This window comes from Aspergillus thermomutatus (assembly GCF_002237265.1).
Source record: "Aspergillus thermomutatus strain HMR AF 39 chromosome Unknown NODE_203, whole genome shotgun sequence".
Classification (NCBI taxonomy): Eukaryota; Fungi; Ascomycota; class Eurotiomycetes; order Eurotiales; family Aspergillaceae; genus Aspergillus; species Aspergillus thermomutatus.
The window spans coordinates 39,353-54,177 of record NW_020798252.1 but is presented as its reverse complement, the minus strand read 5'-3'; the positions used below and the strand labels follow the sequence as shown (position 1 = coordinate 54,177).

Genomic DNA, 14,825 nt, shown 5'->3' with positions numbered 1-14,825 from the left:
TCCCTCACTAGGGCTGGATCCCGAACCCCCGGTTCCGGAGGAGGTGGCGGAGGATCTCTTATGGGATAGTGGCACCAAGCCTTCTAAAGGATCCAAAAAAGGATCCTTTGGCGTGGAGGAAACTCCTGCTAAGGCAGCGAGAGGATTTTGGGCAACGCTCGGTGCAGCCACAATGGGCTCCAGACCAAAGGCAACAAGGAAGAAATCAGAGGAGAAGCCAAAGCTCATTGAACCAGCAAAGGAACCTGAGCCCGAATCAGAGCCAGAAACTGTACCTGTACCTGTACCTGCCCCGGAGCCTCCTGCTGATTTGCTTGTGGACATGCCTGAAGCGCCTGAGCCGCCTGTCATTGACGAGCCAGCCGCTCCAGCCGCGCCGCCACCTAAAAGCACATCCAAGACCAAGTCATCTGCCAAGCTCTCGGTTGCGGAGCGCATCAAAGCTCTCGAGCAAGCCAAAAAAGAGAGGCTGAAGGAGAAAGCAAAAGCTAAAGAGACCGCACCACCACCGGAACCCCTTCAGGAAGAACCTGCCGTAGAGATCCCGCCTGAACCTGTCGAAGAGCCCAAGATTTCTCGGGAGTCTGTGCCGGGAAGCTTCCCAGACGCTTTTGAGGACGACTTCCAGGAGCCTCCACCTCCTGCTCCCGAACCCGAGCCGGAGCCATCGCCTGATCCACCGCGTGAGCCTGAACCAGAGCCAGAGCCAGAGCCGGCTCCGGCTCCGACTCCTTTGTCCAAAAAAGCCGAGAAGAAGAAAAAGAAGAAGGGTAAGCTCGTGGAACCTGAGCCTGAGCCAGCACCAGCACCAGCGCTTGAGCCAGAGCCGAAGCCAGAGCCGGAACCTGTGCTGCCTGAGCCTGAACCTGAACCAGCACCTGAGCCTGAGCCTGAACCTGCACCTGCACCAGTACAACTCTCAAAGACTGAGAAAAAGAAGAAAAAGAAGGCCAAGGCAGTCGAACCAGAACCCGCACCACCGGAACCTGAACCTGTTCCTGAGCCCGAGCAGCAACCGGAGCCTCAGCCAGAGCCAGAGCGGGCGCTTGAGCCCGAGCCCGAGCCCGAGCCTGCTGATGAGCCTGTAGAGCCGCCTGCCCAGGAGTTAAAGACCACTAAGAAAATTAAGAAAAGCTCCAAGTCCAGAAAGGCTGAAGCAACTATGGAGGTGCCCCCAGCTGAAGATGTACCCGCTGAAGCGCCTGGTGCAGATGCTGGTGGTCCGCCTACTCCTCCACCGGAGCCCGCGGCACCAGAAAGATCAGCGAAGAAAGAGCGTGCTCGAGTTGAGCGAACTCCAGGTGTTACTTCATGGGGCTTCTGGGGTGCTACTCCCACTTCTAGGAAATCAGCCCATAAGGAGGTCAGGTCTAGCCGAAGGGAGCCTTCACCCGGCGGAGTCGTACGGTCAAAGTCCACCAGACATTCAAGGCGAAAGGAGGTGCCTTATGAGGCGGAGAAGTCCTCTGGTTCTGACAGAGACAAACGACGAGGAAGCAAAGAGGACCGAGCGACAGCCTTCTCCAACTTCATCCTTGGCGGTCCGCCTGCGCCGACCAGAACGAAGTCGTCACGTAGACATGGGGCGTCCGCATCTAAGCAGGCATCTAGGCGGCCGTCCATCGACATGAATGAGGCCGCATTCCCGACACCTCCACCAGACGAGAGATTTGAAGTGTCGGACAAAGCAGCGAGGATGATGGGAGTTGGTGCATCGAGGCACAGGGAAAGACCGCGTGGGACGCGGAGAAGATCCAGTAAGTTAACAGACCCGCAACCCTCTTAGGAGACATCTAATATGACCTTCAGGCGTGCGTGATCCGTACGCCATTGATGACGATATTGTTGTGGTCGATCGGGATGAGGTAGACGGCCATTCACCGAAGGAAGACTCGAGAGAATCCCGGGACTCCAGAAAAAGATCCAGTAGAAAGGTGAATGATTATCATTCTAAACCATATATTTATTGTCGCACCGTTCACAAGTCTAATATTCTCATTACACCAGTCGCGGTCCAGAGCCTATGAATTTCAGGATGATGCGGTTATGGTCGAGCCAGATCAAACCCACCAAGGGCCAGATGTAGTGTCGGGTCCGGATGATCTGGCATTCGTGGAAGCACCGAGGGAACGACGCGTAAAGCGCTCTAGTACCTTGCCGAAAAAACAAGACACTGGTGGTTTCATGGGTCTCCTCGACTCGCTGCGAAGGAACACACGTCCTGAAATGCCAGATCGTCGGAAATCTCGCTCTTACCGTGATGAAGATGCAAGGTACATGACGGAACCAGAGCGAGACGAGGGCCGACGCTTGAGGCGAGAAGAAAGGAGGCACCGCTCCATGAAACCTGATATCGACGCCGAAGGCTTCGTTACCGATGGCGGGCCAGTCGGAGGCATAGCAGGCGCAGAAGTGGAGGAAGCCGAGGCTAGGAGAGCGGCACGTCGATCACACCGCACATCACGCCATGCGCCTTCTGCTCAGTATCGGGAGGATGAGACTCGAGAAGCCGAAGAAAGACGGGCCAGGCGGAAAGAGCGAGAACAAGCTCGCGAGCGCGAGATGTACGAGAGGCAAATCCGAGAAGACGAAGAGAGAGAAACAAGACGTCGAGAGGAAAGGCGAGCCCGACAAGCGGCTCGCGAAGCACAGCGTGCCAAGGAGGAACAAGAGGCCAGGGAGGCAGAAGCTCGCGCTGAAGCTAAAGCTGCAGAACGGCGGGAACGGAGAAGACAGCGGGAGGCAGAGATGCTTGAAAATCCAGCATACAATTCAGGATCCAGGCGGCGCCCTCCACGTGCTTTTGAGAGGGCACCGGAAGATTACTATCATGACCACCGTCATGATGTGGAACAAAGACCTCGACGGTCTCACCGATCCGGAGACGAAGGCGAGAAATCGAGACGGCGAAGGTCGAGAGCCCCGGAGCCGGTCAGACCTCCCCCTATGATGTCTGGGGCTCGGAGGGATAAGACCACGACCTGGGTCGATTCGCAGGCGGTTAATCCTCCTGAACCCCCTCCAATTGTGCCAACAGTGCTCGATGTGCCACTTCCTCCGGGCGACCAAAACGCACACTCCATCTCATCGGACGAGGAGGCGCGACGTGCTTTGCGCCGCCGGGCTCGCCGCCGGGCCAGATACCCGGGCCTCAACGATGATGAGATCGAAGAGCTGCGCGCAAGGAAGCGCGAAGCTCGCCGATCTGACCGTGCGAAAAGCAGCTCTGGCAGTGGAGATTATGAGCGGGACCGTGGGATGAGGTCGTACGACGGCCGCTATCCTCCTGTGCCGCCGCCTAGCTCTGGCGCAAAGATGTCCAGTTGGTTCAAGAAACTGACCAATCTATAATGCTTGCTAGGGTTACTACATTATCGACAGCAAATACTGGGACGATTTCAAACTTATGATTGAAATGACGGAATGAATTTGGACGATAGAATGACCATTGACGACGATATACCTCGAAAGGCATGATACAATTTATGAAATTCAATATATCGCAGACTTGGAATAGTTTGTGTGTATAATCAGCGATGCAATTCATTCTTTACTCTGCTCCCTCTTGGCCAATATGTTAAATGAATCCATGCTATGGTGCAGAACGGGTTCTCTACTCTATAAACCAGCTCAGGATGCTCTAAAGATGCCAAAAATCCCAAGCGAATCGATTGAAACAAAACCAGTGATGCCCAGAATCGAGCTTCCAGTTCCACATACTGACTAGATGGCAGCCTCTTCTTTCGATCCACCTACTTCAACCCGTTTGTCCAGTCCATCTTTCTCCCGCCGTCTATTCTCTAAATAGAACCTTCCCCCTTCGTACATGCTCAGATACATACTGAGCGAGACAGCCGTCCACGCAGCGCGAATTGCACCACCCTTGAAGAGACCTTTGATCCCTTCATTGCGAAAGATCTCCTTACCCACTTTGAGCGTTCCCCGGCCAGCCGTCTTCTTCTTCGTGCTTTCATTCCCATCACCATTGTTATTACCACTAGCCGCAAGCATCATCCTCGTCTTGATCACATCAATCGGGGTCGTCACGACCGAGGCGATCATCCCGGACGCGGAGGCTGACAGCCCCGTCAGGGCCGCCCTCTCCACCAGCGGATTCCACTCCCGCGTCCGTACCCCATCATCCTCCTTCCTCCTCTGCCTCCAATCTACGAGATGCGACCTGAAAAACTCAAACATGGGGAAATTCAGCCCCGTAAAGGGCAGATTGCGCCCCACCAGCGCTGTGTACCCGCTCCACAGCTTCCAGGGCCGATGCTTGAACCGAGCGATAACCTGCGCCGTGGCGTTCTTCGCTGCTCGCCTGCCCTTGCTGGGGTTCACGTTGACGACCTGCGCGTTCTGCTTTAGGACTTCGGCGGGCGTCATCATGAGGCAGGCGACCATTTCCGCGGTGGAGGAGGCGATTGCGTGGATGACGGGTTGGGGCAGGGAGTGTGTGAAGGGGAGACGGTTGTCGTCCTGGTTTTGGCGGTGCGTTGAGGCGTTCGTCAGGGTATATTTGACCGCTTCGTAGGTGGTAAAGAAGGCTCCTGCTGTTTCTTCATTGGGTTTCGTTCAGGCCTGGTACACAGAGGGATGAGAACATACAGCCTGGTATTGTGGAGAGGACCACGCTCCAAACCCCCTGGTATAAACCTCGATAGAGGGCCTTTCGGCGCACTGCTCCTGTCGCTGCATCCTTGTAGAGTCGGTTGTAATCGGGCGATTGGACTCTGGTTTTGAGGGTGTCGAAGGGGTAGACGATGAAGTCTACGGTCACTGCAGCAAATGCCCCGGCCTGCAGAACTATCTTAGCGTGCAAGTATGTAAGATAGTCGGTGTTAAATTGAAACGAATGTTTTGCTCGAGTATACTAGTATGACGTATACAAGCCCAGTATGGAGGAGACTCACAATCCAGATGTCGAAATTACTGTTGTACATAGAGAATGCTGCGGCAAAGTCTTCTAGAGTTCTGTTATGATTCTATGAAATGCAAGAATAAGAAAAAGGGAAATATCGAAGACCATAAATGCATGACTGTTAGCTCATTGTAGCTGTCGCATTCATGTTCCTGGAGATGTCTATCTTATCTAATCGGGTTATCGATTGCAACGATACATCATGAGGTCATCATTGCTCACGTGCGAGAAAATGCCCTAGCGAGGTTAGGGTATGGTACTTGGTGCATTCAAGTGCCTGTCGATCTCAAAACAGACAGCGTTTAGAAAAGTCCCAGAACAGTAGGCTATACGTCAATTCAGAAGGGATGTGCTTTCAGGTCATACCCGTAACTCTATTCGTCAAATGGAATAAGCAAACAGGAGACATATTAACAGTCGAATATAAGAATTTTTCCTGCCTACGCCGTAAGGTCATGCAAGTCCCAAGATCCCCATAGGTTGAGATAAATCATCACGAGCCCGACCACCCGCCTAGTTGGCGGTCTCTCCGGGCAACAGGTTCCCCTTCACCGCAAACATCTTTCCAGTTGTGGACGAAACAAAGCTGTCAATCTGGCGCGAGTACTGATCCACCTGCCGGCTGTTCAGCATGCTCTCGAGGCGGCTAGGCTCTTGGGGCAGCTTGAACAGGCGCTGCCACTCATCCTCCGGCAGAAGAGGCTGCTTGAGCGCCGCGCGAGTAGCGTTCTCCTGCTTGCGCTTTTGCTGCCAAGCGCTGATTCTCTGCTGCTCGCGCGCGAGCGAGCGCTGGTAGTACTGGAAGTTGTTGGTCTCAGTGTGATGAGTCTCGATGCTGTCCAGGAGCAGATCGCAGTTCTTCTCCAGGAAGGGGTCGATGCTAAGAGTGAGGTTGTCGTAGTTGGGGGCGAGAATAGACGACTTGACGAAGGGGCCGGATTCCAGAGCGGCCAGCGATGGGGGAAGATCCGTAGGAGCCGGAATGTTGGGAGTCTGAAGCTGGTGGATGAAGGAGGTGATCAGGTGAGAGTTGTGGATCTCCACAGGAAGTTCGACAAAGATATCCTGGTATCTCAGGCCGGACTTTTGCAATCTATCATTCAGTTAGCATCACAACGTTGTCATCGTCTAAAAAGCGTCGTGTTGAAGATGCAAAATTGTAGACATACTCCTCGGAGGTAAATTTGTTCTCCTTAAAAGCCGTCATGAACTTGGGAGACAGGCGAAACGCTCTGAGGCTCAGGCTTCCCTGAGAGCTACGGCTGACGTCGTGCACGAGGGCTACTGTCCTCTCGTTCATTTCCTTCTGGTAAAAGAACTGGTTCTCGATCACGTTCATGTTGACAAAGTTGCCCATGTTGGCACTGGTATACCAACCGACGTTGTTGGCGTCCACGTTGACCTCTCGAAGCATACGGATCATCTCCGCCTGGTAGACGGTATTGGCTTTAGCGCGAGGAGCGGCGGCAGCAGGGTTGGCAGCAGCGTTGTCAAAGTGCGACTCGGGAGGCACCTCGACGACGGGGAACGGGAAGCTGTTTGTGATCTCCAGGGTTCCACCAACATCCATACCAACGATCGAACCGGTCGCTGTCGTCGGGAAAGTTTGAGAGCAGTGCTTCATAATCTTCATTACCACCTGTAGACGCGTCGCATGAGTATAAATTCTTCATTGACCAGCTTGGACAAAGCGGGGTGGGTTTTTTTCTGGGGCAGATGATCATACCAAGGCCTCGACCTTGACGGCCGTGAGGGGGGTTTCGTTCCTATTTGAATCCATCAGTCAAAGACATTTGATAGTATTCCCGCGATATCATCACTTACTCCGCCATGTTGGATATAGCAGGCTGGGGAATGCTTTTGACAGCGACGATGGTTGATAGCCGGCGTTGGTTTGTGTGGATGAATTGAACAATTTCCCACCGCCTAAGGCCAGAATAGGTTTAGCGTGCCAAGACACCCCTGGGTATAGAGACGACAACATCACTTTGCGATTCCTTCATCTACTAGGTGTGTCTCATTATGGATAGATTTGTGACTAATTTCTCTATCGCATTGTTGATGGTACCCGTGGACAGAACTTATCTGTCTTAAATGCGCACAATCATGATGGTCTGAACTCGGAAGTAATGAGCCGCTACACCATGAGAGACCATGTCACTAGTAATCGGCAGTAGCTATGCCACTTCGGCCCCTCTTGATCGATAAGCCACTTTCTATCTTTCTTGACATTGGATGTACTTGAACAGTATATCGAGGACGACCTCTTAGGCTCAAATATAACATGAAAATGCCTGCAGAAACACTTCAGTATGGAGATCACAACCTCCAAACAGTGACTATCTCCACCGTATCAGACGGCCTCAATGCAGGCTATTGGGTGATGTATACAACCCAGAACCCCCAGATCTCAAGAAAGTCTTGATTGACAATACGGTGGGCAAGACTGATCCACGGCGGAGCCTGGAGAGACCCAACTCAAACAGCCGCCTCGTACCTCGCCCCGGCCGAGTCCATCCTCACCACATCCCCAACGTACACCTCCACGACCCTTCCGCACATCGCAGCCTTCGCATCGATCGAGTACCGATTGAGTGCCCATCCGAGTCACCCACAGAGTCCCGATCACACTGATCCTACTGAATACCGCAATGCCAAACATCCCGACCATATTCGCGACGTGCAAGCAGCTCTGGATCTTCTGCAGCGCAAGTATGGGTTCGGAACCAAGTATATCCTCGTCGGACATAGCGCTGGTGCGACTTTGGCATTCCAATCCGTGATGGGGGTGTTCCGGGACAGCACTGCTGCTGTTGTTTCTCCTCCAGCGGCGATACTGGGGATGGCGGGTATCTATGATTTACGACTTCTGCGTGATACTCATCGGAATATTTCTGCGTATCAAGAGTTTATCGAAGGGGCCTTTGGTTCTGACGAAGCGGTGTGGAATGCGGCCTCCCCTGCGTCTGTGACAGGCACCGATGGAATTGAGGGAGGATGGACGTCTGGTCGACTGGCGGTGCTGGCGCACTCGCCTCAAGATGGGCTTGTGGACGCTGCCCAGCAGCAGGCCATGCAAGCTGCACTAAGTCGCTGGGAGAACAGCGCACCGCAAGGTAGTGGCCAGAGAAGAGTTGAAATGCTCTCTCTTAAAGGTGATCATGATGACGCCTGGATGAAGGGAGACGAGCTGGCAAGGGCCATTGCTCATACATTAGCAGAGTTACAGAAAGAATAGCGTTGCCTCAATAGTGCTAGATTATGTTCTGGTTCGAGTCTCTACTGACTTGTCCTACGCTACGATACGACAAGATAGAGAAGATGGTCAAAGAAAGCGTCTGCTGGGCTATCACAAGTCATTTCATGAATTTCGCCAATTCCTGCTTCATCTCGATTGACGTCCGGAGGGATGTCCTAGAACAAGGCAGAGTGTGAAAGTAGTACACATTAGAAGGGAAAGGGGGGAAGCCGTTTTCAAAACTCGCCAACGCCCACCCAGTGTTCATCATCATGATTGTCAATTACATGTAAAGGGAAAATGAAAACTCCGTAATACGCCTGGTATTCGGTTAAAACCAGCTGGTGGCAAAGTATCAGAAAGATGAAGAGGACCGTTCGCACTCGGCGCGATTTGCGATGGTCGCGAAGCGCGACGCGAGATGTGCGGAGCTCCTTTGGATAGATGGTGAAGGGCGATTCAGTTGCCCAAGTCCATACGACCCGAGGCAGCATCACCCAAAACCTTCTCTTCCTTGACTTCAGAGACCTGGTCTTCACCCTCAGAGTCTTCCTCATCGTCATCCTCCACCTCGCTGTCTTCGGCGTATTTCACCTCGACACCGGCTTCGTTAAGACGGCTTCTCATTTGCTCACGATAGCGATCCTGCCAGCGGGCCAGAGCGGCACTGGCATGCACGCGGAAACCGTAGATACGAGGTTCATAGCGGCGAGTGCTCTTGGGGGGAACCAGATTGGGGAACACCTGGAAGAAGATGCTATGGAAAGAAGAACCGAAGTAGGCGCCGTCGATAGAGGAGTGACGAGAAGACTTAGGATTGTAGATATCCTCGCACTTGGCGCAGTAGAGTCTGACAGTGCTCTGATTGGCAATATCGTGCAAGCCCATCGGGAGGAGGTGCTGTCCTTCGCACAAAACGCGGGGGCATTTTCCGAAGTCGCCATTTTTGTACTTTTCAGCCTAAACAAGGAAAGAAGAGGTCAGCTATAGAGCCCACAATCAGACATGGTGTTCTGGTGACAATGACACATACCATCTTGCCAAGACCACGAGTAGTGACAATGTATCTAGCGTGAACGAGGCCGTAGAGATGACGGGCGGACTTCTCGATTTGCTCGCGTAGATCATCATCCGCATCGAGGTCAAAGACGTCGGTCACAAGGTCCAGCGCATACTGGTAGTAAGGAACTTCGGTGTTGAGGCCGGTAAGATTGAAGCGATCGGTCAAGTATTCCTCGTCGATCTCGCAGAAATATTCGTTTCCGCGGGAGGAGATAAACTGCGTGGTATACTGTGAGCAAGGCATCGGAAATGGAGGATGATTGCGTCCCCAGAAACAGAGGTTGTAGAATCTTTCATTGGATTCATTGCCCCGAGCCTGAGCGAAAAGGTCCTCACTAGTCGAAGACTCGGCCATCGTGAAAGGGTGGGGTTAGGATGTAGAGGAGGAGAAGGGGTAGTGGATGCGTGATAGAATGATGCTGGTGTGCATGAGGTGAAATTGAGCACCACCAAGCTCTCTAGGAGAGGCCTGACAGTTTTCACCAGCCGCAATCGCATCGTTACAAGTTTTCACTCGGCGTCACCACTGAGGGCAGCCACGACCCATCTCCTCAGATCAACACCCAAGCCGCATCACCCTTCCAACAGTACCTAGGTTTGAAGGAAACAGATTCAAACTCACCCAATCTCTCCAGTAGCTAGTGTAATCACTATCAGTCTCACTGTTGAAGTCCTCCATCATGTTTTCAGTTTTGACTCAACGAAGAAATGAGGGGAAGGAAGTGGTGTTGGTTTGCTCTGCCTGTAGCAGTTACTGAGAGAAGGCTGGATTTGGCAGCCCCAGAGCAACAGAGCTCCCAGAACTGTACAGCTATAGAAGACTCTCCTCAGAGCATAGAAAAGCCAGTTCTCAAAAGGTGGACAGCGATCAAAGTGTTAGGAACAGAGAATGTGAGATAATGTCAGATAGTAGTCGCAGTGTGTCTCTCTTCATTCTGTTCGACTGTTATCAGTGGATCACACTCTTCTGGTTAGCGCGGGGTTGGCGGTGACCATTTTGCCTGACTTGAATCACCGCCTTCATCATTCTCTTTCTAGACGCTGATAGGTGATGGGAGTGGTCTGTGTTCTTTGCATTACGCCTAGAAGAACCTGAGGAGAGAAGTTGCATATCTTGATCCACATGATATTCTGAGGTCATGGTCATTAACTGAAAGTGCTATATACAGAAAGCTTCTGCTGAGAAGAATATATACAAAGAGATTATCGATTCAAACTGTCCAGTGAGCCTCTCGCCTTGTCTAGAACAAGGGGTTGCTGTTCGTGAGAAGCTGTTCAAAGTAGGCCTGTGTTCTATTCGTTAGCACAGCCACAATTTTGGATGGGTTTGCCTTGAGAACATACCTGGAACCAGGTGCCGGCTTCAGGGGCTGGCTTGAGAGCGTCTTGGAGTCCACAGCGTATCGTAGCGTTCAGCAGAGGTGTCCGAAGTGTCATCACTCTCACCACCGGGCTTAACCCAGACGAAAGCATCCACCAGCTCGTCTCCCGTGTCAGTGGTAGGCCGGACTCCGATGCCTACGCTGCTGATCGCAGGCTGTCCCTTACTATCCAGCAGATACGGGAGGGAAAAATGGTAGCCTATCCCTCGATACTACCTTGTGTCCTTGGCTCATCAAGACCCCAGTCTAGTCCCTCCCCTCAAAAAGAAAGGGGGAAAGCGAGTGCCAGCCCTTTGATTCTCGATAACAAGAGTTCAGCATCAGAAACGCCTTCAATGACACAACAGGAACCAAAAGACTCCCTCCCGGGTACCAGACGCGGACCAAGTTCAGCTGGTAAAGACCTTGACAGCCACTACACCACATATCTAGTACATATAAGACAATTTCACTGACCCAAGTGTTCGACCAGTTCTAGCGACATGTTCTAACATTGTCTCCGCGCTTCTTATCCTCTCCACCTTCAGCCCCGAACAGACAATCCAGGCCAGGCTTAGTATGTTGTCTATTTCTTGAAAATGTTTCATTTTGCAAAGCATTGATCATGATGTTAATGATTTATAGTAAAATTAACTGCTGCTGCTGTACTTACCTGTGTTGTGCACACCTATCTCCTCTGCTCCTCCCCTCGAGACCAGCAGAGACTATCATCCGTTATACTGGCTCTAATAAGCGGTCCTCTGGCGATTTATCTGGCTCTACTGACGCTTTGGTGATGAGAAGGCGGGGATGAGGGTTTTTCCATTGCAACCACATCATTCCATTAAATCTATAATTTATATCTAGATAAATCTTCAAACACGGTATCCGAGGCGATTTTTGGTTGACTCCCGGATAGAACCGGAGTATAGTAATATTAGAGCATTTGTTGTCTCGGCACTTAAATTGGCTGGCGTGATTAGGCTCACAGAATAGGCCCTCCAGCCTACGGAGTAGTCGAGATACACTTGTAGTGACTGCTACAGCCAACAGTAGGTATGGCCGCAAAAATCAACTATTCGACTCGATGGATATTGTCCAAACTACGGAGGGACTTGCTGAATATTGATTTGTCAATTAGATTTGAATATGTTACCTATGAGATAAGAAAAGAAACGACTGTCAAAGTCTGTGAGATCATAGAACGACAGAGAAGAAAAGAAAATCACTTAACGAAAGTGCTCGGCACGATCACAATCAGCTAAGAACCTGTGGATGCCTTCGACTCCTTCGTACTCTGACGCGCTTTCAGGGAAACCGGCGCTGGAAACCTCAGGAAAGAAGGCACGATCGCCGAGTTCGCTGACGTTGATGCTGGAATATCCTGAAGAGGATGATACCCAAGGATTCTTGTCGGCAAAAATTGGAGAATCTTCGAAACTAAACCCATTGCTCGACTTTCGAGGATTCTCAGGCGAGTAACCTGTCCCATCCTCGGAGGTCATCATTGCCTGCCAATCGACTTCATCAGGAGATTGTCCCTTCGATGCTTCTTGTCGGAAAAAGAACTCAGCCACATCATCCGAAGAAGCCGATACGCTAGGAGCAAATGGGAAGAGGAGAGCGAGATCAGCTCCTGTCCGGAGGTTGAAGTCCTCATCCTGGCTAACCCGTCCTCGCTGTACACCGACCTCGTCGCATAGTCGCTCAACCGTCTCAGCATCGCACCCTGGAAATCGTACTCGGATGGTCGACCTGTCATGTAATAAGATAGGCAGATCACCCAGCGTGGACAAACGCTTGAGATCATTAAGCACGGCAGCCAAATCTTTCAAAGCACGTGCAACGTCGGCAGATAGGAGGGACAAGGTGTCCAAGTTCAGTGTTTCCAGGTCGTGAACACCGGCAGAGGCAGCCTTTTTCTGAAGTCCAAAAGCTGTGATGGTTGGAGAAATCTGAAAGTCGATGAAAGAACCGGGAGCCATGCGAGAGATCGCTGCCATTTCACGCTCAACCCGATCTTGAAGCACGCTCACAGCCTTGTACCTCTTCTGTCCCGTGATAGGGTCGATGCCGTCAAATCTGGCTTTTTGGCCCGAGAGGAAGAAGGCTCGCACACCCATTGACACATTGTTGATAACCTGCGCAGCAGAAGCTGGACCATGCGAGAAATAACGGGCACCACCAATACGTCCAGCACCAATGACATAGCCTCCAGCTGTGCGGCCAAGGGTGCCGCCGGTCAAGTTAGGGCGGAGAGTCGACGCAAACGGGGCACGACTAGTCAAGCGACCGACATTAGCTGCAACACGGGAGGAACGATACGCTGCGCGTTCCCCATGCAAGCCATTTTGAAGAGAGGAAACGAAGGAGCTTGCAGCGCGAGTAGAGAAATAGCGATTGCTGCGGGATTGGCGGATAGCGGCAGCTCGGCTAATGGGCTGACGGGTAGGAATACGTGCATAAGCTGGTTGAAGCCGAAGCGAGACTTGTTGAGCTGGCTCAGGAAACTTTGCCTTGAGGGTCTTCAGGGCCTTCTCATAGGCAAACCTGAGAGAGGTTAGACTTGAAGTATACCACTTCATGCAATGAAGCGAACTTACCTTGCTGCTCTCCAGAATTTCGGGAGCAACAGGTGCCCACTGGAAGGCGGCATCCTGGTGATGATGGAAAGGGTGCTTCTAAAGAAGAAAGGTGGATGGAAATATCATCCTCTTGATGAATTGATGATGGGAGAACGGATGATGAATGAAGGTGCCTGGGGATCGGTGACTCCGCACCGTGGTGGCGGTGCAGCACCTGATCTGCTGACGCCACGTGCTTATTGTTAGAGAGATCTTGCCACTGACATCTAGATATGAGAATTAATTTCGAGTTGGACACTTCACATCATCTATTTGAGGTAAGTCGATCTGTCACACTTAATGATAAGGATTATCCCACTGTGAATGCTGGAGAGGAAGAGCGTTGAAGATTCAGTTCAAACTAAAATTGACTGGAGTTATGGTGATAAGCTTGGCTTGTAATCTCTCTAAATAACTCTCAATAATTGAGCGGATATATAAAGCAATTCTATCTATCAATTGGATATCTAGACATGTAAGCCACGCAGCGATATTTCACATGATATGGGCATCATAAGTTAGGAAACATTTACTCGTCATCACCAAAGAAAACCTTGACGGGCAGCCAGCTGTCACCACAGACCTTGAAACGGTCCTTGAGGTTATCCAATTGATTTACCTCGTCGGCTGTGAGATCCCAGCCATCGAGCTCAAAGTTGGTTTCAATGCGCCCCTTGTTGACAGACTTTGGGATCACACTCCATCCTTTCTGTAGACCCCACTGAAGCAGAACCTGCTGAGGGGTCTTACCCTTCTTTTCCGCAATCTGCAAGAGAGTTTGATCCTTATACAAAGGAGAGTTGGTTGAGCCGAGGCAAGAGTAGCCGGTAGAATGAATGCCCTTGGAAGTGTTGTAGGCCACTAGTTTAGGCGAGGGGTTGTTTGGGTGCAGTTCAATCTGGTTGACTGCGGGGACAATCGTGGTGCTGGGATCATTGAGAAGCTTCTCAAGGTTTCTGATACCAAAGTTGGAAACACCAATGTTGCGGACCTTGCCGGTGGCAGGCAGTTTCTGCATCTCTTGCCTAAGGTACTTGTTATTATAACACCCTTCCTTGATGGAAAACTCCGAAGGCTTACCATGTCTTGACGAAGTCCCAGTCAGGAAGATGCTTGGACTTGTCGTTAGGATCAGTCGAGCTGGGCCAGTGCATAAGGTAAAGATCGACGTAATCGACACCAAGGCTCTTGAGAGACGAGTCAATTCCCTCCTGGACACGGTGATGCCATGTGTTATCGAGCTTGGTGGTGATCCAGATCTCTTCGCGGGGAATACCCGAGTCCCTGATGCCCTGGCCTACTTCAGCTTCGTTACCGTAGGCGAGGGCACTGAGATTGGTCAGTCCGCACAGAACTTCTATGACATGATGAACAGAGACACGATCAACTCACGTGTCAATATGGCGATAACCCTTCAACAGAGCAATCTTGACGGCCTCTCTGACTTCGTTGGGCTTAGATTGCCAGGTACCGAGACCGATGGCGGGAATCTTGTCGCCAGTGTTCAGGGTGTAGGTCTTTCTACAGATTGGAAATGTTAGCGAAGCAACTCTCTTGCACATCACCTTCTCATGATCACGTACTTCGTATGCTCGAGAGTCGACATTTTGCGCGAATGA

At 51.6% G+C, this 14,825-nt stretch overlaps 5 protein-coding genes across 5 annotated transcripts; 1 reads left to right on the top strand and 4 right to left on the bottom strand.

Annotated features, from left to right (window-relative positions):
- Positions 1–172: 172 nt before the first annotated feature.
- Positions 173–3,351, top strand: CDV56_105814 (uncharacterized protein; the record flags this gene model as incomplete). Its single annotated transcript, XM_026759433.1, has 4 exons — positions 173–770; positions 912–1,757; positions 1,810–1,934; positions 2,008–3,351. 4 exons carry the CDS (start codon positions 173–175, stop codon positions 3,349–3,351), a joined length of 2,913 nt encoding a protein of 970 aa, XP_026611839.1.
- Positions 3,352–5,434: 2,083 nt separating this feature from the next.
- Positions 5,435–6,753, bottom strand: CDV56_105561 (putative eukaryotic translation initiation factor 3 subunit EifCh; the record flags this gene model as incomplete). The annotated part of the gene is made up of 4 exons (XM_026759180.1): positions 5,435–6,014; positions 6,091–6,560; positions 6,648–6,687; positions 6,746–6,753. 4 exons carry the CDS (start codon positions 6,751–6,753, stop codon positions 5,435–5,437), a joined length of 1,098 nt encoding a protein of 365 aa, XP_026611838.1.
- A 1,865-nt stretch (positions 6,754–8,618) lies between these two features.
- On the bottom strand, positions 8,619–9,576 carry CKB2 (casein kinase II subunit beta; the record flags this gene model as incomplete). Its single annotated transcript, XM_026758958.1, has 2 exons — positions 8,619–9,119; positions 9,193–9,576. The coding sequence occupies 2 exons, from the start codon at positions 9,574–9,576 to the stop codon at positions 8,619–8,621; spliced, it is 885 nt and encodes a 294-aa protein (XP_026611837.1).
- A 2,235-nt stretch (positions 9,577–11,811) lies between these two features.
- On the bottom strand, positions 11,812–13,238 carry CDV56_105054 (uncharacterized protein; the record flags this gene model as incomplete). The annotated part of the gene is made up of 2 exons (XM_026758673.1): positions 11,812–13,132; positions 13,186–13,238. 2 exons carry the CDS (start codon positions 13,236–13,238, stop codon positions 11,812–11,814), a joined length of 1,374 nt encoding a protein of 457 aa, XP_026611836.1.
- Positions 13,239–13,735: 497 nt separating this feature from the next.
- gcy1 (putative glycerol dehydrogenase Gcy1) lies at positions 13,736–14,812 on the bottom strand (the record flags this gene model as incomplete). The annotated part of the gene is made up of 4 exons (XM_026758542.1): positions 13,736–14,231; positions 14,287–14,535; positions 14,599–14,727; positions 14,790–14,812. The coding sequence occupies 4 exons, from the start codon at positions 14,810–14,812 to the stop codon at positions 13,736–13,738; spliced, it is 897 nt and encodes a 298-aa protein (XP_026611835.1).
- Positions 14,813–14,825: the final 13 nt, after the last annotated feature.